Source organism: Canis lupus, chromosome 16 (assembly GCF_003254725.2).
Source record: "Canis lupus dingo isolate Sandy chromosome 16, ASM325472v2, whole genome shotgun sequence".
Taxonomy (NCBI): Eukaryota; Metazoa; Chordata; class Mammalia; order Carnivora; family Canidae; genus Canis; species Canis lupus.
In genome coordinates, this window is record NC_064258.1 from 16,672,460 (window position 1) to 16,693,540 (window position 21,081).

Below are 21,081 nucleotides of genomic sequence, written 5' to 3' on the forward strand. Positions count from 1 at the left end.
CCCCTTCCACCACCCCTAGTTCGTTTCCCAGAGTTAAGAGTCTCTATGTTCTGTCTCCCTTTCTGATATTTCCCACTCATTTTTTCTCCTTTCCTCTTTATTCCCTTTCACTATTTTTTATATTCCCCAAATGAATGAGACCATATAATGTTTGTCTTTCTCTGATTGACTTATTTCACTCAGCATAATACCCTCCAGTTCCATCCACGTCGAAGCAAATGGTGGGTATTTGTCATTTCTAATGGCTGAGTAATATTCCATTGTATACAGAGACCACATCTTCTTTATCCATTCATCTTTCGATGGACACCAAGGCTCCTTCCACAGTGTGGCTCTTGTGGACACTGCTGCTATAAACATTGGGGTGCAGGTGTCCCGGCGTTTCATTGCATCTGAATCTTTGGGGTAAATCCCCAACAGTGCAATTGCTGGGTTGTAGGGCAGGTCTATTTTTAACTCTTTGAGGAACCTCCACACAGTTTTCCAGAGTGGCTGCACCAGTTCACATTCCCACCAACAGTGCAAGAGGCTTCCCCTTTCTCCACATCCTCTCCACCATTTGTTGTTTCCTGCCTTGTTCGTTTTCCCCATTCTCACTGGTGTGAGGTGGTATCTCATTGTGGTTTTGATTTGTATTTCCCTGATGGCAAGTGATGCAGAGCATTTTCTCATGTGCATGTTGGCCATGTCTATGTCTTCCTCTGTGAGATTTCTGTTCATGTCTTTTGCCCATTTCATGATTGGATTGTTTCTTTGCTGTTGAGTTTAATAAGTTCTTTACAGATCTTGGAAACTAGCCCTTTATCTGATACGTCATTTGCAAATATCTTCTCCCATTCTGTAGGTTGTCTTTGAGTTTTGTTGACTGTATCCTTTACTGTGCAAAAGCTTCTTATCTTGATGAAGTCCCAATAGTTCATTTTTGCTTTTGTTTCTCTTGCCTTCATGGATGAATCTTGCAAGAAGTTACTGTGGCCAAGTTCAAAAAGGGTGTTGCCTGTGTTCTCCTCTAGGATTTTGATGGAATCTTATCTCACATTAAGATCTTTCATCCATTTTGAGTTTATCTTTGTGTATGGTGCAAGAGAGTGGTCTAGTTTCATTCTTCTGCATGTGGATGTCCAATTTTCCCAGCACCATTTATTGAAGAGACTGTCTTTTATCCAGTGGATAGTCTTTCCTCCTTTGTCGAATATTAGTTGACCATAAAGTTGAAGGTCCCACCTGGCCACTTCAGACTTTCTGAGGTACTAGACAAGGTCCAAACATTTCAGACTTTGTGGGCTATAAGGTCTCCACTGCAACTGCCAAATCCTGCTGTTGCCAACATGAGAGCAGCCAGTCCAAAGAAGCAAATCGGTGTGACTGTTTCAATGAATCTTTATTTAGAAAACCAGGTGGCAGGCTACATTTTGTTCCCAGGTTGTCGTTTGCCAGCAACCGTATTAGAGGAAGAGGCAGAAAAGTAGATTATTGTTTTGGGTGGGGTTAAGACCCTGGCTATGAAGAGAAACAGGTTTGCTACTATATAGCAGGGCTAGAAGCAATATGATTAAAAACCCAGAATCCCCAAGATGTGTCTCGAATCAATATACCACTGGACCAGTAGATGTGAGGGAGTGGGAAACGGGAGCCATTTCAGACCAGCAGGTCCTCCACAAGGTGAGATCCTTCTAGAACAAAGATCTGGTTCTCTTCCCTGGGAACACCAGCCAGCCTAGGAAATTGCTGGTCCCAAGACCAAATGTGGCATGTGGAACTATAGCCCCCATCTCTATCCCTTTCTTGTTCTCAGGCCTGAATTATCTCCTTTTCTTTCTTTATTTCCCCCTTGAAGATGAGTGTGGTCATAATTTCTGTCTTCTTTCTTTGCCCCTGATAATTGATAACAGTGTTTATCAAGCTTGAGTATAGGTCAGTGCCACCTGGGGAGCTGCTGAACTTTTGGACGCTCTGTCCACTATATGGGCCCTAAGTCATATAATAGAAAGACAGGTTGCAGACAGAATGTGAGGAAAAATGGGCATGGCTTTGAGATGCAGGACTTGGAAAGCATCCTTAGTTGTGATGGCTGGACATGACGCAGGGTTGCCTCCTGCTGAGGAAGCAGTGTGCACACTTATGAGTGTACATAGGGTGACTGGATGGAATTCCATGAGGTGTCTTCGTAAAAAGGGAGGCTGCGCATGCCCACGCATGCCAGGCACTGGGAGAGTAAAATGTTAGAGCTGTCCTATTAGGTTGCCAGCTGGGCTCTTCTCTGGGAAACCTCCTGACCATATTCTGGGGAGTGGGGGGCTCATTGGTCATTCTGCTTTTGCTCCAGGATCTGCCTTCTCCCCCCACAACCGATTGGTTCAGAGACCCTAACTGGGCTAATCAGATAGCCTATAATGACAAGTGGAGAGCATGGCAAGTGGAGAGATGCAGAGACTAGGAATTCTCTGGATCTCATGGAAAGATCCATGAATTCTTGCTGCCAAGGCCCACAGAGCCAGCCCGGTTCCCTCCCTTCCTGAGTCCTGAGCAGTCAGCTCTTCCCCGAATTCTATAAATACCCCCCAAATCCTTCCAATAAGTTGTCTTCCTTATTTTAAAAAAAGTGGTATGAAAGTCAAGGATGGGGACCAAAACTGGATTTAGAAACGAGGCTGAAGATGCACCCTCTACGCCCCTTGTACAAAGGCAGCTCTGAGACTTCCAGTGGGCAACAGAGCTGTTACACGATCAGTGTCCATTACAAACAAAACAACCCAAGTGCTCATAAGCTCAGCTATTCTTGGTACCAAGACTGGACAGGAAATGTCTCCCAGGGGCCTCATGGAATGAACAATCCCTTTGTGATTCTCTTCCAATGGACACAGAGGGTTTCGTAGGCTGTTCCTCAGAAAGACCCTCCATGCACACTGATGAATGACATTTCTTTCAGGCTTGATCTTATGAAATCAGTACTGGGGAGAAAGACAGAGTCTGGGTACCTAGATCCAGGAAGTGATTCAAGTATGAGGAAAAGCAAGAGACTGCATACCCCCCTGAGCAAGTCTCCTGCGAGCACACTTGAAGACCAAGTGGCAAGGTGTCCAGAGGATCCTCCCAGTGAAGCAGGGCACCCTCCCCTTCATATGACAGGGCTGGCAGGGTTGGCTTCCATGTGAAGAAAGCCAAGGGCCAGGGCTCAGTGGTTCAAGGGCAGTAGCACTGTCAGTTGTCCCGGGACCAGGCCGACTCTGGTCTGAACATCCCCTCCCAGAGAAGAACATCCCCTCCCCATCCCTTCTGTGGAGAAGCCAAGCACCCACCCCCATCTAATCAATGCTTGTCTTCATGCGCAGCCACAGCCAATCAGAGCCTTCCTGAGCTCTGTCTACAGCTGCCTAGCCAGATGGTAGAGAGGAGCCTTGACAAGCTATGCCTATTCCATAGCATCTTAGAAGACAGACCTTTGAAACAGTACTTTCTGGCCAAGAACACTGAAGAACCTTTTAAAATGCCAAACAGAAAAAGGCAGCATGGGCTCAGGCTTCCCAGGGGGCTGAAACACTGGTCCATCTTCAGTACCCAACACCCCACTCTCCTAGATCCCGTATCTTTACTGCTCTTTTCTACCTTCAGAAACGACCCTGGTCTTCACAGGCTGGCCATTCTACACCCACAAATCCTCTCCATCCCCAGCCCACGGTGTGAACTGTACATCTTGGCTTTTCCTATATAACCTGTGTCCTGGCCTGGATAGTGTCCCCCAAAGTCATGCCTTTCCAGGAGCCTCAGAATGTGACCTTTTTGAAAAGAGGGACATTGCAGATGTGATTCATTACGATGAGATGAGCTCATTCTAGAGTAGGACGTGCTGTTAATCCCAGATTTATCTCTTATAAGAAGAGGAGCACAGATACATGAAGGAAAGATGGCATGTGATGACACAGGGAGAGACAGGGATTGGAGTGATGCTTCTATAAGCCAAGGGGTACTGAGGATTGCTGGCTGACACCAGAAGCCAAGAGGAAGATATGGAACGGGGATTCTTCCCTGGACCCTGCAGAAGGAGCACTATCTTGATCTTAGACTTCTGGCCTCCAGAAACGTAAGGGTGTAAATTTCTGTTATTCAAACCACGCAGTTGCTATGGCAGCCCCAGAAGGCTAACACAACGTAGTTCTGTTATAACCAACACAGGCATGAGCCACCACTGAAGAAACAAGACACCCTGATGTAGATCTGTCTGACATTCCCTCCTCTTAGGGGATATTTGAGAATTTTGGGATCTCTCTCAAGAGAGCTGGGGATGCTCTCTAGAGCATTAGGACATCAGCACCAGGACACACACCATCCTCCTAGGCTTTGTATACATGGTTCCCAACTGTATGTCACTCAGTCATGTCTGCTAGAGGGCCACTCTGTCATATGACATTTGTGCATTTACGCTTAGGTCCGGTCACTGGTGGAGATGACTTTAGAGGTACTGTCAACAATACCCCACCCCACCCCCCCAGTCTCCATAAGTCATGGATGCTGGATTTATACTCGGGCCCAGACCATGCAGATCAGGTGATGCTCTAACCTGCAGGTCCTGAGTGTAAATGCAATCTGGAAAGAAAGGAAGACTACCTGGAACCTCTGATGCCCACGGGCAAGTTTGTTTTCCAAGTCACTGCAGTACCAAGTAGGAGTTTTCTACGTCACCAGACAGAAACAGAAGGCATGGGGAGATGCCCTAAGACACGTGGAAGGAGAAAATAAACTCCATCTACTCTATGGCTTGCCTATTATACTTCCAGATATGATCAACCATGCTCAACTGAGAATTTTATATGATTTATCCTTAGATCACAGTTAGTCATGAGCCTAAAGAACTCTCAAACACACACTTCCTTTTCCTTGTTTCTCTAGTAAACCAACCCCAGCTGCCCAGCGCCCAAAACAGAAAGTCAGGATCTGTCAGAAACAGGTACATTCAAACCCCGCAAAACCAAGTCACAGGCAGTGAGGGCCACGTTTGGCAGAGCGAACCAAGGTCTGGGCCCTCTGGCCCCGGGTATGTGCCAAAGCTTAGCTTGCTGCTGCTACTGATTCCGGGGTAGGCTATGGGCCAAGGTCTCATGTGGCTGTTCTCACAAGCCACACTGCGAGTATTGGGAGGTTTGCAGTTACCCCCACACCGATGGCTTAGTGTAGGACGCAAGATATAGGTGGAAACTGACAATATTCTGGAAAGAGAACTGTCCTTGGAGGACACACAGGCCATATTTACTCAACATCAAGTCACCGACAGCAACCTGGCTGGCCTGGGCACCCTGCAAATGGCACTGTGGCAAACTGGCTCTAGGGAGGTCCCCTAGCACCCCAGCACCCACCTGAAACCATAGCATCAATGTCTTACTTTTTCTGGAGCGAGAGAAGAACCTGATGCCCCCCGGTGAGGTAGACGGGTTGGAGTTGGGGGAAGATTCTTTGGAGGAGGAGCGAAAGATCCCACTGAAGCTCATGCGGCGTGGGGAGCGGGGTGGAGACTCCTGGTAGGAGAATGGGAACACAGTTTTGGGAGAGCCAGGGCTGGTCTTGGGCCTCACAGGAGCAGACACGGGGCTGGAGGGCCGGTGCTGGGGGCCTCTGGAGAAGAACCCTTTGGAGGGGCTGCCCGAGCTGCAGGGGCTGTCCACCTGAGGAGAGACAGACAAACGGATGGGTCACTCTGAGCACACAGCACACAGACCTCGGCCCTGAACTGGATCTTTCCCTTCCGTAGCTGTCGCTCCCAATGTCCTCTATCACCAGGCTGCTCCTCCCAGGCACCCTGCACCAGAAACAGCCCTGAGCTCTTGTACAAACATAGGTGGCCACCCCGTGGTCTGGAGGAAAGCACCTGACCCAAGGGTGGCCCATCTACAGGCTTGTCGGCCCCACCCAGAGGTCTACTGACATACATCCGGCTCTCTAGAATAGGTTCCTGGAGAGAAGGGCAGGACAGGAAAGGCAGCAAAATGGCTCAAGACAATGCACCTTCCCCTTTATCCTATCTGTGGGTCTGTCCTCTGGCCTTTATGTCCTAAAACCTCACATTTGTCTTTCTCGAGGTCTGACTACACTGGCGTGATGTTCTCTTGGCCCTCATTGAAGGAAGAAACTGGTATCTCTACGATCTGAAACATGGTGGGCTTGGGGCTCCATCTGGAGGACAGCCTGGTGCTGGGAAGAATGAATTTTTCACCTCCAAGCTGCTGTGGAATTGGGACGCCTGGGTTTGCTGACAGAGCTCAGGAAGAAAGTGAACAAGGCCAAAAACCTCTGAGGCACACTTCATTGATGACTTGACCCTGACGGTTTGAGAAATGTCTGGACTCTGTCCATAACTTCAAGCCAAGGCACACAGCTCACAGACTTTGAGGAGTATCAAATGCACCCTGCTGGTGGGCTCAGGGGCTGGCACCTGCAGCCTGAGTGCATGGGTGTGACCCCAGCTCACCCTTCACTGGGCCATCCTGAGTTACTTAGTCTCGTTGTGTCTCATTTTCCTTATCTGTAAGACCAGGCATCGTGCCCACCCCTGATGCTTGGGAACCACACTCTGCACATTCAGCTGCTGCTGGGTCTGTGGCAAACTTGACACAAGGGAGCCAGAAGGACCTCAGGGCCTACCTGGTCCCACAGTAGGGAAGTATTGTGGCTTGTCCACAGGGCTCATGGGGCAGGGAGGAGGCTGGGCAGGAAACCATCAGCACACTGAGACCCTGGGTGCCACACGGCAGGTGGCCACAGGTGCACTAAGCTAGGTGAGTATACTCGCCCAGAGGCAGCATCTGTGCTGCTCTGGCCTCTGTCCACACGGGGCGCCTCCTGGGACCCAGGGCCCCTGAGAGCTCTCCCACCACCAGAGGGCATCCCAAACTGGGCTTGCGGCTCCTTACAGGAGGCTGTGCCCTTGTGGAGACCCCCTCTGCTGAAGGGTGGCCATAGCGGGGTGCACAGACTGGCTCCCTGCTGGGCCCTCCAGTGAGTGAGTTTTCAAGCCAGGCACAGTGCACTGCAATAGCTACATAACGCAAGCAAGTTTCCCTATAGACAGGATAAGCTTTTCTTTACCCATTTAATAGGAAAAGCATTTAATCCTCTGATCCCCGTCTTCAGAGGTTTTGGTCTTGCCACTATCCACCCCCTACCTATAGGACTCAGGCTTTCTGGGATTTTTCTGAACCCCAAGGAGAAGCTCTCCAGGCGGTAGACATGCCTGTGGACATGGGGGGTGCGAGTGAGGGGAGGATCCTATAACAGGGTGGTACAAGCAAGGAGTCTGGACACAGAGACAGGAGTTTGAATCCTAGCTAGTTTCCAGCAGTGTAGACAAGTGACTTAAGCTTCAGTGTCCTTGTGCATCCAGTGGGGATTGTAGGCCAGCTCACGGGGTATGTAGCTGCTGGGGTCCATAGCAGGGAAACATCTGGCACAATCCCTGGCACACAGGAAGTACCCTGTGCATATCTGATCCACACTCCTTGTCACGAATTTGGCATGAGTAGTTGCTTGATATTTGTGGCACATCAGAGAGGCAGGGCCGAGTTTCGGAGGGACACAGCACGTGGTATAAGAACTTCACTCTTCTTTGAGGCTTTTAGCAAGGGAACGGCACAGTCAGACCTGCTCAGGGCAGACCATCTGGCAGCCTCTCACCATCACTTGCTGTGCACCACTAGCCTGAAGCCAGGAGGAGGTGCCAGCTGGGGGCAGGGTGAAGGTCACTGAACCAGTAGGTGGTGGCAGGGGACCTCAGGGCCCATGGCCTGAACCCTTCTACTGTTATCCCTCCAGAGAAAAAGTAGCACAAATAGCCAGGAGGGGGAGCAGCCTGTTGGACGTGAGATGGAGTCAAGGTCAAGTCTGAGGACAGAGGCGGAGAGTCATGTTTAGGAACTACTGGCAAGGCTAACCCTGCAGGTGACCCCCACGTTGGCCATGCTGTGCAGGGTGCTGGGAGCTCTGTGGAGAGAAGGCAGAAGTGCTGAGCAAGTGCTGGCGTTTGAGTCTGGGGCAGGGTAGGGACCCTGATGCAGGTACGGCACCACATGGCTGCCAGGAGCAGCGAAGCAGATGAAGAAAGGGCAAAACACTGCGTCCCACAGGGGCCCGGAGTCAGAAAAGGAGACCCTGAGAGCTGATGGGCCTTGGACAGGCTGATGAGTGGAGGCTGATGGGCAAAGGCTGATGGGCAGAGGGCACCCAGAGCCCAAGAAGGAGACAGAACAGGAAGCACAGACAGAAAGCCATTTTCTCGGGCCGCCACAGATAGGTGCAACCAAATGCCACCACCACAGAGGCCCTTGAGTGCTCTTTTGAACTTCATTTGCTGGGATTCCATTCTGGTCTGAGGATTCCAGGCCAACTGAGTTAGGCACTGAGGAAGGAACCCACACAAAGCAGACCTTTCCCCCAAAAGGCCAAACAATGGTGGACACACCAGACCCAGCCTTCTGCCGTAGGGGACCATGAGCGCCTGAGCCTCCCGGGCAGTGGGGAGACAAGATGGCCAAGCACACCCACCACCTGCTCCCTGCCCACTGGGTGGGGGTGACGCAGACCCGGGTGCCAAGAGAAGCTGCTCAGCCTGTGAGCAATTGTGCAATAAAACAAATCTCTGATAAATGTTATTGGATCATGCCCTGCGTTTGGATGCACAAAAGGGCCCAGTGGCCCCCAAGTGTATGCTGGCTGTGCAGGAGCTAATGGGGGGCAGGCAGTTGGGTCATCTGCTGGGAGAGCAGCTGAGGCAAAGGCCAGGCTGCCTGGTGCTCAGAAGCCCTGAGGCCACACTGGCTGACCCACAGTGACTGCCATGGTGTCGAACGATTGGGAGATCCCAGCAGGGACCTTCCCCCACATGCGGGCCTGGGAACTGCACACCACAACTATGCAGCATCAAGGGGACCAGACGCTCCTCACAGAGAAACAGTATGTGACAAAGAACGGCCATCCCAGGGTGCAGGGGGGCTCAGATGGGGGTAAAGTGAGGGGGCCTGGGAGATGGTACGAACTGGTATTATAGAACACCAGGCGGGTGGCCTGGAGCAGCGAGGACCACACGGGAAGGGGATCCTCACCAGTCAGGTGCAGCCATCCATCTAATGACACCTGGGATCCCTAGACGCAGAGGCGGCTGCCAAGCATCCAACTGTTCCCACGCTTCTCCGCCCATGCCCCCCCTTGGGCCACCCACATCACATCGGCAGAAAGCACTGGCTGTCAGGAGCCTAACCCACACCCCCCTTCACGGGGGTGTTTACGTTTTGATCTGGATTCCGGAGATCAAGGGGTGGAACCTGGCAGGGGAAGAGGCAGTGTGGAAATTCTTCATGGGAGGAGCCTAGCTCTGCCTCTCAAAAGACCAGCCTCGTGTAGAGATAATTCAAAGTTGCTGGAGTCTAATGGAAAGGAAGGTGGCCAAGGTTCAAGGGCATGGAGGAGGGAATACCTGCCCCCTGGGGATGGGGTGGGGGTGGGAGTGGGGAGGCAAAGGGAAGCCACGGGGCAACAGGCTCAGCGGGAATGTCAGGCAACCCTGCCCTGACCCAATGCATCCTGTACGGCTCAGTCCCATCCCCTTGCATCGGCACAGCTCCCTCCTGTCCCCTTGCACCCTGCACGGCTCCCTCCAGGACCAGGCTCCAGGCTGTGTCAGGGGCTAGGATGGGGAGAAACACCTTCCCAGCCAAGACTGGTCCCTCAGTCTCCCGTGCCATCAGCCAGAACCTCTGGAAGCACTCGCAGCCACCTTGGGGGTTCACACCCCCCTCTCCAGCGAGAACACAGGCAGGGGAGGCCTGCCTCCCAGACGTCACCATCACCAATGGCCCACAGTGTTCATGGCCCAAAGCGTTCCGAGGACGCACGGGGAGGAGGGGGGGTGCAGGGAAGCCTGTGGTCCCCTTCCACTCAGAAGTCATGCATTTGTGACAGGGACCTTGCTCTGAGACCCTCTGGGAGCCCCCAAAGTGGGGGCTTGTGGGGCTGGACGAGTTCAGGTCCTCACCATGGGTCTTTAACCATGTTCACCACCTTAGGTTTTTGGTTGAAGGAATGGCTTCTCGGAGTCAGACCGTCAGAAGCAGAGCAGACGGCCTGTGAGGACAAGGAGGAGGAGGGGGAGCCCACCCCGCAGGCGCAGACCCTGCCCACTGGTCTGTGGAGCTCTGTGGCTCCTTCCTGAGGGTGTCCTCTGGGCGTCCCTTCAGGCGAGGCCTCAAAGACGGCTTATGAGGGCGCCCGTTCCTTCAGGACAGGGAGTGGAGGCCAGTGGAACCCCCAGGCCCAAACCAGTGTGTGGCCTTCGCTGTATGCAGTTCAGAGTGCTTTCCCCACGCTGGAGGCCTGCCCCAGCCCCTGCTGCAGGAGCCAGAGCCAGGGGATCACGTGGTTCTGCATCCTCTGTTCGGGGCACCCGGGGGCTCGCCACCCCCCATCCATGCCACCTCCCACCGGGGCTCAGGACCTGCCTGCAGGTCTCCTCTCTCTGCACCCCCTCCCCCTGACTGCAGGCTTCCCTGACCTCCCCTTTCTCGCCATGCCCACCAGTCCTCACGGGATCCACGCCCCTGGCTGCCTGACCCTGACACGGCCACCAGCCTTGCTGAGCCACAGGCCAACCAGTGGTGGGGGGAGGTGGTGAGCTAAGGAGAGGCAAGGAAAAGTGGCTGGTGACCAGAAGGGAGGAAGGATTGGACGGGGCGGGGGGCGGGCAGAAGGAGCTCCTGTCCAGGATGGGACAAGCCGAAAGCCACAGACAGTCTCCAAACCTCCCATTTACTCATCCTTTTAGCCTCTTCTCTTGGCTTATTGTTGATCTTCCTCATCACCTCTGCCTCCTCTGGGGAGCCTGGGTGGCCATGGCTGAACCCAGATGGAGGAGAGAAGGGAGCAAAGCCCAAGAGGCTCTCAAATTAGACACCCGCAGGTACAAGGGGCATGGCCATGTGAGGGGTGCACCAGTCGGTAAGCAGGTGGGAGTGCAAGTGGGAGCACAAGTGGGAGCACAGAAGGATGAGGGGAGAACACAAGCAGATGAGCAGGTGGGAGTATAGGCGGATGGGCAGGTGGGAGCACAGGTGGATGGGCAGGTGGGAGCAGGAGAGGATAAGGTGGGAGCACAGGAGGATGAGGTGGGAGCACAGGAAGAGGAGGTGGGAGCACAGGCGGATGGGCAGATAGGAGCACAAGAGGATGAGGTGGGAGCACAGGAGGATGAGGTGAGAGCACAGGAGGATGAGGTGGGAGCACAGGAGGATGAGGGGAGAACACAGGTGGATGAGGGGAGCGCACAGGTGGATGAGCAGGTGGGAGCACAGGAGGATGAGGTGGGAACACAGGAGGATGAGGGGAGAACACAGGATGAGGGGGGAGCATAGGTGGATGGGCAGGAGGGAGCACAGGAGGATGAGGGGAGAACACAGGTGGATGAGCAGGTGGGAGCACAAGAGGATGAGGTGGGTAGACATTTGTCCTGGGTTCTCACCGAGGGAACCTTGCTCAGTGGCACCTCAGGTGAGCTGTGAGAAGCTGTGAGAAAGGCAGCCCTACCTTACGGGAAGAATGCTTTTCTGAGCTCTCCAGGTCTCCATCCAGGAGTGGCATGGCAAAGGAACTCAGGTCCTAGGATGAAAAGAGAGCACATGGTCAACGGAACAGCCCTCAGGTATCCATCCAGCCTCATCCAGGGACAGCACTGGCTCCATGCACATACCACACCCCCATCTTGAGTCCCCCATAAACCGTGGCCACCAGGGAGAGGTGTGGATGCAAGGGGAATAAAAGAAGGGGTGACAACATGCTGGCTTCCTCAAAGACCCTGACCACGCTCACAATCCCTTTCAGAACTTGAGGCGACTACCCCTCATCACCCTGGAAGGAGCAAGGAGAAGAAGTGGGACTGGAGGCAGGAGGGAAGGCGCCCCAGCAGGAAAGCAGGAGTGGAGGGCAAGCCTTCACAGCACCCTGGGAGAGCTGGTGGGCAGGACTTCATCTAGTGGCACAGAATATGGGTCCCTGGAGGAAGCAGTCCAGGTAGCATATCTTCCTGGTGAGGGGATGATGGGGGCCTCATGGGGAGGAGCGCCTGGCTGGTGGCTGGTATGGAATGGTCAGTGTTGCTGTGTGACACAGGGGCCTCAGCTCTGCTCCTCCTTCCCCCTAGTCTCACCTGGTGACCCCCTCCACACCCCAGAGAGGAGCCCCACCAGGGTAGACTGGGAAGTCTACCAGGGGAACTTGCCTGAGTCCTCAACCTTTCTTCTTTTCCTTTTTTATTGTGGTAAAATACCCATAACATAAAACTTAACCATTTTAGCCATTTTAAGTACAGTTTAGTGGTGTCAGGTACACTTACACCGTGCCACCATCACCATCTGCCTCCAGAACTTTTTCACCTTACAAAACAGAAACTCTGTCCCATGAGACAACCCCCCACCCCTTCCCCCAGAGCCTGACACCCATCATCCTGCCTTCTATCTCTACAGATATGACAAGGTCAGGACTTTGTCTGAGTGGAACCACAGGGTGTTTGCCTTTTTTGTGATTGGAATATTTTTACTTAAGCATTAATGTCAATGTTCCTCCACATTGTGGCCTATGTCAGACTTTCTTTCCTTTTAAAAGTGAATAATACTCCATTGTATGGATGTACCACAATTTGCTTACCCATTCAACCATCAGGCGACACCTGGGTTGCTTCTACCTTTCAGCTGTTGTGAATAATGCTGCCGTCTGTGAACACAAGTGTTGTGTCTCCCTGCAACTGCCCAAATGCACAGACTGAAGCTGTAACTCCCAGAACCTCAGAATGTGACTGTATTTGGAGATAGGGTCTTGAAAGTGGTAATTAAGTTAAAATAAGGTCATATGGGTGGGCCTTGATCCCAGTATGGCTATTGGCCTTGTAAGAAGAGATTAGGACACAGACACAAATGAAAGGCCATGTGGAGACACAGACAGAAGATGGCCATCGACGAGGCAGGGAGAGTCTCAGAAGACAACAACCCTGCCGACCCCTTGATTTTGGACTTCCAGCCTCCAGAACTGTGAGAAAAAAGAAAGCCACCCAGTCCTGGCATACTCTGTAATAGGCAGCCCGAACGGCGTATTCTATTGAATACAATAGATATATAAATACCTCATTGAGATCCTACTTGCAGTTCTTTTGGGTAAACACCCAGAAGTGGGGTTGCTGGATCACACAGTAATTCAATTTTAATATTTCTGAGGAACCGTCAGCCTGCTCTCCATAGCAGGGGCCCCACTTTGCATCCCCACCAACAGTGAACGAGCATTCTGATTTCTCCACATCCTCACCAACCCTTGCTGCTGTCTGGATTTAGTTTTGTTTTTATATTAACCATCTTAACAGGTGTCGGGTGATATCTCATTGTGGTTTGGATCTGAGTTTCCCTAATGCTTGGTCATGTTGAGCATCTGTTCAGGTGCTTTTGGCAACTGTTGTATCTTCTTCGGAAAATTGTTCAAGAAGTCCTTTGACGATTTTTCAACCGCGCTGTTTGCTGTCGATATTGTAGGTGTTCTTTCTATATTCTGGACACTAACCTTCTATCAGATGTATGATTTGCAAATATTTTCTCCCATTCTGTAGGTTGCCTTTCATTCTATTGACGGTGTCCTTTGATGCACAGAAGCTATTAATTTTGAGGTAATCTATTTCTACTTTGTTGCAGGTGCTTTTGGTGTCATAATCAAGGCTTCATTGCCAAATCCAATGTCATGAAGCTCTTCCCTCATGCTGTCTTCTAAGACTTTCTAGTTTCTGCTCTTATATGTAGGTCTGTGACCTGTTCTGAGTTTTTCTCTGTGGTATAAAATTAGGGCCCAACTTCATTCTTCTACATGCTGATCTTCAATGTTCCCAACACCATGCACTGAAAAGATTGTCTTTTCCCATTGAATGGTCTTGGCACTCTTGTCACAAAATCATCTCGCCACATTATGTGAGAGTTTATTTGGGGGCTCTCTATTCCATTTCATTGGTCTATATGTCTGTCTTCATGCAAGCACCATTGTTTTAATTACTATATCTTTGTAATAAGTTTTGAAATCAGGGACCATGAAACATCTTACTTCGTTCTTTTTTCCCCAAAAAATTTGTTTTGGCTACTCAGGATTCCTGGTATTTGCATACAATCCATTTAGAACAGATTTTTCTATTCAAAAAAAAAAAAAAAAAAGGATGCCATTTTGAGATTTTTGTCAAGGATTGTGCTGAATCTGTAGATGACTTTGGATAGTACTGATATCTTGACAATATTGAATCTACTAATCCACACACATGAGATATCTCTCCTCTTATTTGTGTCTTCTGTAATTTCAATCAACAATGTTTTATAGCTCCCTGTGTACCCAGGCTTTCCTGTAACCCATTCTGTCACCCACCCTCAACCCCTCTGCTGCTAGGATCCAAATCCCTCTTCCCTCGGCTCTCTCAAGCTGCCTAATTGTTCTCCCAAGACTTTCAGACTCGTCACTTTCAGGCCATCTCCAAACCTCTGCTTGAAGAGTAATCCCTAAAAGTGTGGGTCTTATTCTATTACATCGGCCCCTCCCCTAATGCCTTGAGGACCTGGCAATGGCTTCCATACCTGGCCAACTGGAACACGCTGGTGAGATTTCAGACTTGGCCTCCTCTCATGTTTATGTCAGTGGTCTCTGACCCGGTTGCACCTGGGGAGCTTAGGCCCCAGCACAGAAGGGAGTTGATAAGTCCACTGTGAGGTATGGGCATCTCCATCATTCTGCTGATGGCCCAGGTGGAGAGCCACCGGCTACCTACAGGTGACTGTTGGGAGGAGCCATAGCCAGGAGCTTTCTACCAGGCCCCATGGAGACCTCTGCAGCCTTATTTCTGATGTGCTTAGCACCCCGGGTGGACTGCTGTGGTTCTCGTGAACACGGTTGTGTCTTTGGACACAGGACACCATCTCCCGTCCTCACACACCTCAGTTCAAGGCCTGCTCTTTGGCAACCGTCCACCCCTCCCTGGAGAACAGACCCTGCTTTCCTTTAGCCCCCTCCAGGACACAGCCTGGCCCAAGGCCATGCATGAATGGCCAGTGCTGGCTGCCATCCTTCAGATGCTCCAAGCTCTTTGCCTTCCCGGGCTCTGCTGCATTTCCCCCAACCAGCAATCCTAGTTCACAGGTGAACTTCTCTGTGCCTGGCAAAGCCCAATTCACACACTATCTCTGGCAGGGACCCACCCTCAGGCAGAATTCATTATTCTCTTATCTTTAGACGAAGCTTTATCACACAACTGAAGATGGACTTTTATTACACAACTGTAGACGGACTTATCGTGCCCTATTATGATCCTTTATCAGTCTGTTTCTCTAACTAGACTTTGAATTCATCAGGGGCAAGGGAGACCTATTTCTCTTACTGTTGTCTGCCTGCATTTGCCTGGCATGCAGCAGGCACGCAAAGCCTTCGAATCGGCACCCCTTCCCCTGGCCAGCCAGTGCGGGGGGCCGTACAGGCTGTGCCAATGGGGCCCACATGGCTGCAGTTCACCAGGAAGTGAGGAGGAACCAGGTGTGGGTGCTTATCTCCCATTTTAATGAGTACATTCTTCTCTGGTTTCAAATAATCATTACCCTCGAACATTGGTGCAGTACAACAGTTTCCACACGTGACAGCCTTTTCACAAATACTCATTTGTTCCTCACAGAACCATCATGCTCTAGCAACCAAGGCCCCCAGCGGTGAAATGACTCAGGTTAGACAGCCTTGAAAGAGGAAAGATGGGGATGCTGGTCCAGCTCCTATCGCAGGAGGCCTGGAGCCCGGGGTGACCATGAAGAGGGGCTGCAGCCAGTCCCCTGCAGCTCCTTCTGACCAGTGCGAGCTCATGAAAGCACCAAGCCATCCAACTACGGCTGTGGGCCTGCCTCCCAGCACTGCATGCCTGCTCGGTCGAGCATCCCTACAGGGAAGTCCCCTGGCATGAGCGGCGGGCTTTGCTGGAAGGCTCCTCCACCCCACATTCCATGATTCTAATCTTGGCTCTCATCTCTCAGAGCTCACCAAGAAAGAGTGCACACCTTGAAGGCCAGGTATGGGGAAATTTCTAATGGCAGCTATGGCCACAAGGCTATTAGCTGGTGGAATAATTGAGACCTGGCCTCCTAGCTCATTCCAGAAGGCCAAGGCTCCTGGAGCCTGGCCTGTTCATGTGATTTCTAAATATTAAACTCCCAGCAGAGCTCCGTGCTTTCCTCACTGATTCATCTTCTCCCTGCCACCCCTGAAACCTCCTTTTCTGGTCTGCCAGCCAGGCCAGTCCTGGCGCTGGGTGGGCATTTCGCTGGCCAATGTTGAGGCGCTAAGAGACATTTAAGACTTGGTTGCTGCCAAGAGACTCTGGGATTGTCATCAGCTGCACATACTCTTATTTTAGACCTTGACCATGTGCTCTGGAGATGTATATCAGAATCTTTGGGGAAAGTTAATTTTCAGGATACGGGCCGCTAAAGTCACCTGTCAGGAAAGCATAAGGATAAGAGAGAAAAGCCCTAAGAAAATTCCTGAGATGTGAGTGGACCTTACAAGTAGCCCATTTAACATCCCTTCCATCCCTAACCCTCTTCAGAAATTCAGGCAAAAGCCAACATCCTACCACAAAAAAGATATCAGCAACAGAGCTGTCATTAATCTGCCATTAATGTGCCTTATTAAATCTTCCCCTGGTCCTTGAAGCAGCCCATACCAGTAGGGTGGGCAAGCAGAACCATGCCAATCTAGAGCCAAAGCTGCTGAGAGTCAGAGAGGTTAAACCACTTGCCCAAGCTGGACAACCAGACAGCAGCAAGCAGGCCCTATAGGCCAGGACCACCTACTCCCAGCTCAGAGCTCTTTCTGTTAAGTCCCACCACCTCCTTGGGATGGCTCAGCTCCATTAACCAAAACCACACTTGGTATCAGAGGCTGTGAAGATGTAGAGCTCTTCCTTGCAAAATGGGTATCGTGGGTACAGTACACCCTCAGGGGGAAGACAAGGATGCGTGAGGATTTGTGCAGTTCAGTGATTCATTCCCCGAAACAGCTTACAATGCTTTCTCTTTGAGGCCTACTCCAAATGAAAAGTAATTCTGATAGCAGAACCACCCCCACCAAATGCCACCACTCCCCACTGTGGCAGGTCTACAGTCTGTGTGGTTTGGGGTCTTATTTGCAGCTCTCCCACTCCTCTGGCAATTATCCCAAACTGATCTGTGAACTCCTGAAGGACGGGGGCTGTCTTACTCATGGTTTAGCTTTGAGAGAAGGTGTGAGGTAAGTGGGTATTGATCAGATGCGGTCTGGCCCTTCAGTATTCCTGATCTGATGCTTCATCTTACAAAACTCTTTGTTGATGCAGCTGGGACGCCCCGGGGCAGAAGCCTGACAAAAGCACAAATACAGGACAAACAGAAAGGCTGCCAATGTCAGGGGCCCGTAGCCTGCACCTGAGGGCCGACTAAGGGTTTTAGATATCAGGGTCATGATAGAACATTCCAGTGCAGTTACCAGCAGGCTGATTCCTACTGCGGAAGGAACACATCTGGGATGGTTTTCATTCTCCGCTCCTGCGGAGCAGACCTGAGTACACAGAGCAGCAGTGACACTGGGAGCCACCCCGGGCTTGGGGACAGCTGATGGTGGGCGCCGTCAGGGGAACAGCTGGGTCCTGCATCCCTCCGTACTCGAGAACACCACCTGAGCACGAGTAAGGAGCCAGGAGGCTGACTTCCAGCCTCAACTCTGTTGTTCACTGTCGGGAATGGGCAGTTGCAGGGAGAGGGGGCGGCAGGGGCGGTCTCGGGTATGTTGAGTTCACTTTTTCATCTGTCAAGTGAGAGGGTTTAACTAGAAGATTCCAGAAGAGGCCTCTGAGCTCCCAGTCTTGGTGTTTATCGCTGAACTAATCATCATCCTGGGATCCTGGGAGTGCTTTATTTTATTTTTTTAAGAATTTATTTATCCATGAGAGACACACAGAGAGAGGCAGAGACACAGGCAGAGGGAGAAGCAGGCTCCCCGAGGGGAGCACAATGCAGGGTTCAATCCCAGGACCCCAGGATCACACCCTGAGCCGAAGGCAGATGCTCAACCACTGAGCCACCCAGGTGTTCCCCTGGGAGCACTTTGGAGCAGGACTGCTAGCTTGAAAATAAACTGCAGCTTCTCACCATCTATGATTAGTCATAAAAATAATTTTTTTCTACTCTCAGACTGCCAAATCATCTCCACTGCTTTCAAAGCTCAGTGTTTGGGGGCAGAGTCTCCCCGATGTGGGCTGCTCCGGTGGAGGGGTGGGGGCATGTCCTGTGCTCCGTTATAGGTACCTCAACCATGAGTTGGTTAAGACCCAGCTGCACTTCTTTCTATCCTGACGAACCTCTTCACCTGCTTCCTAAGAGCTGACCTCTGGTTACTCAGTGGGTTTCTAAGTCCTCCCAATTTCAAGCACCTGGGTAATGGGCACAAATGCCAGGTGCGTCCTCACGATGCTCAGTATGCTTCCTGGAAAGCTATGACTAAGCGTCCTCAAAATCAGCAGGAGACAGTCGCTTGGGTCCCACACAGGACACCCCTGCCCCGCTGGTCTCCCCGGCTGTCCCTGTCCCCATCACTCCATGGGACAGCCTCGTCAGGAGCCTGAGGTCCCGTGGCTTGAGGTCCATCCCTCGCAGTGAGGCCTTGGCAAGAAGCTCAGGCGGAAGGCACAAGTGAGGTGTCTCCAGATGGACCGGGTTTGCGCAATCCCTCAAAACCGCCCAACAGGCAGTTCTTGGTACCAAGGTGGGGGTGGTGGCCAGAACCATGGTCAATCGGAGCCTTTGAAAAACATTTGCATTATATAACTGCTCTCAGAAAAATAAGGAACAAACCCTGAATTGCTGGAACTCGGCAAAAGGGGCGGGACGGGGGCCAAATTAGGGAAAGCCTAAACTTAACTCTCAGAGAAGGTCCAGAGTTCTTTATTTTCCACAGAGGACTCGTGGTTTCTGACTGCAGTCTGAGAGACTTCCTGATGTAGAAAAGTAAACCACTATTTCTCACTCCTGCTGCCACCCTGCCAGCCCCGTGCCCCCCACCTGAGGGTCCTGACTGAGGCACACAGCCGGCTTGAGCTACCCCACTGACCACCCTGGGCCTCTGTGCCAAGGAAAGTACTTCAGCTGTGGCTCTGGGCTGGCCCTTCTCCAAAGGAAGGAGCCCTGGGCCCTGGACAAGGTCGAAGTACGGCGGCCTGGCCCTGCCCCAGCGCTAAGGACGTACCTCTTCCCACTCCCCCCCACCCCCGCAGTGGCTTCCCTAGCTCGACATCAGCAGCACACAGCAAAGCCTTCTCTCACAGCACCCTCACACTGAGGTGGCCAAGAAGCCTCCGCTCGCCCTCAGCTGTCGTGTGCAGAGGATTGTTTTCACCTCCAGGAGCTGTGGGTGTTCAATCTGTAAAGTGAGGCTGGATGGCAGGTACCGTGCAGTGTGGGGTTTGTGAGGGCCATTGGCCAAGGACATATCCGGTTTCAGCAGTCACGACTGGAGGACACGGGACATCACCAGAACACGGTCCCAAGTCCCGGGTCAACTGTCACAACCTGGGAAGCCCAGGTGGTCTGTTATGCCCCACTCAACCTAGGCATGAAATCAATTTGCAAAGGTTCTGTAAAGATACCAGCTGCAGAGATACCTGGGTGGCTCAGCCGCTGAACGTCTGCCTTTGGCTCAGGTCATGATCCCAGGGTCCTGGGATTGAGTCCTGCATCGGGCTCCCTGCAGGGAGCCTTTGTCTCCCTTTGCCTGTGTCTCTGCCTCTCTCTCTGTGTTTCTCATGAATAAATAAATAAAGTCTTAAATTAAAAAAAATAAGACAAGGTACCAGGGTGGCTCAGTTGGTTAAGCATCTGTTGAGGTTCTGGGATCAAGCCCTGCGTTGGGTTCCCTGCTCAATGGGGAGCCTGCCTCCTCCTCTCTTACTCTTACTCTCTTATTCTTTCAAACAAACAAACAAACAAACAAATAAATAAAATCTTAAAAAAAAAAAGACACTAGCTGCTCCTCCTTATAATTAGAAAGCCACCTTGACCCCATCCTCACGCTGAAAGACAGGGTGATTGATAACTTGTGTGAGCAGTTCTAAGGAGGGATAACCAAGGGCCAGCTGCTCTTGCTCTCTTCTTGTCAAAAGGTAGCTGGCCTCGCCCTGCTTTAAGGTAGGCAGCCTTTGCTTGACTATTATGAAGGTCCCCACGGACTCCTGGCCTTACAGCTGAGGACTCTGTGCAGAGGGGACGGTGGCTCCAATGCAGCCTCCAGGGACCTGTGTTCTGGAAGGCCTGAAGACCCCCAATCTGCATGCCCAGGGCCCCCTCCCCATCCCCTGCTTGCTCAGGTCCCAGAGCAACCCCTTAAAGGTACACACATTGCAGGCCAGGTTGAATCTGGCCTCTGCAAACTTCTGCTGAGGATTAGAAACTAGAATCAACCCTGTTTGCTGTCTTCTCCCAACCCAGGAGGGAGGAGGCAGGCAAGGGCTGGGAAGGCCCCGGAGATGGTGAGGAGCAAGGCTCAGGTCTGGGGCAACCACCTCCCCTGGGCTACCAACAGGTGTGACCTGGATAGAACGTTGCTTCCTCAGTCCAGAACAATCCACATCTCCACAGGTGGTATCTCTGGCCCAAGCCAGGGGATGAGAGGGGGGGAGATATCACAGAAGGGGAGCTGTGGGCTCTGCCAACCAAGTGCCATCACAGAATCCGTGACGGCTTGTCTTACACATCACTTTGGCCAGGCCATAGCTCCAGTGACTCAGCCAAGCACCAATCCAGATGCTGCTGTGAAGGTCCCTGGAGATAAGCATCTATGGTCACTGACTTTACATAAAAGAGATGATTCTCCCTAAAGTGAGTGGGTTTCACCCAATCAAATGAAGGCCTTGGAGGAAAAAGAGGTTTTCAAAGAAGAAGGGATAAGGGATCCTGCCCCAAGACCTCAGCATCAGGTCCTGCCTACACCTCTACCTGTCAACCTACCCCGGGATTTAGGGCTTAGCAGCCC

General features: G+C 51.8%; 1 protein-coding gene across 5 annotated transcripts in view; it reads right to left on the reverse strand.

The window, feature by feature from the left end:
- Positions 1 to 21,081, reverse strand: part of PRKAG2 (protein kinase AMP-activated non-catalytic subunit gamma 2) — a 264,514-nt gene that overhangs the window by 176,971 nt on the left and 66,462 nt on the right. For 3 of the 5 annotated variants that reach the window (XM_025452415.3, XM_025452404.3, XM_035699690.2), the window contains exons 2-3: positions 11,560 to 11,631; positions 5,378 to 5,657 (exon numbers count right to left, since the gene is read on the reverse strand). In XM_025452415.3, coding sequence (XP_025308200.1) covers positions 5,378 to 5,657; positions 11,560 to 11,631 — 352 coding nt within the window. Of the gene's footprint in view, positions 1 to 5,351; positions 5,658 to 11,559; positions 11,632 to 21,081 lie in introns of those variants that run through there. The other 2 variants (XM_049094700.1, XM_049094702.1) reach the window with 2 other exon arrangements.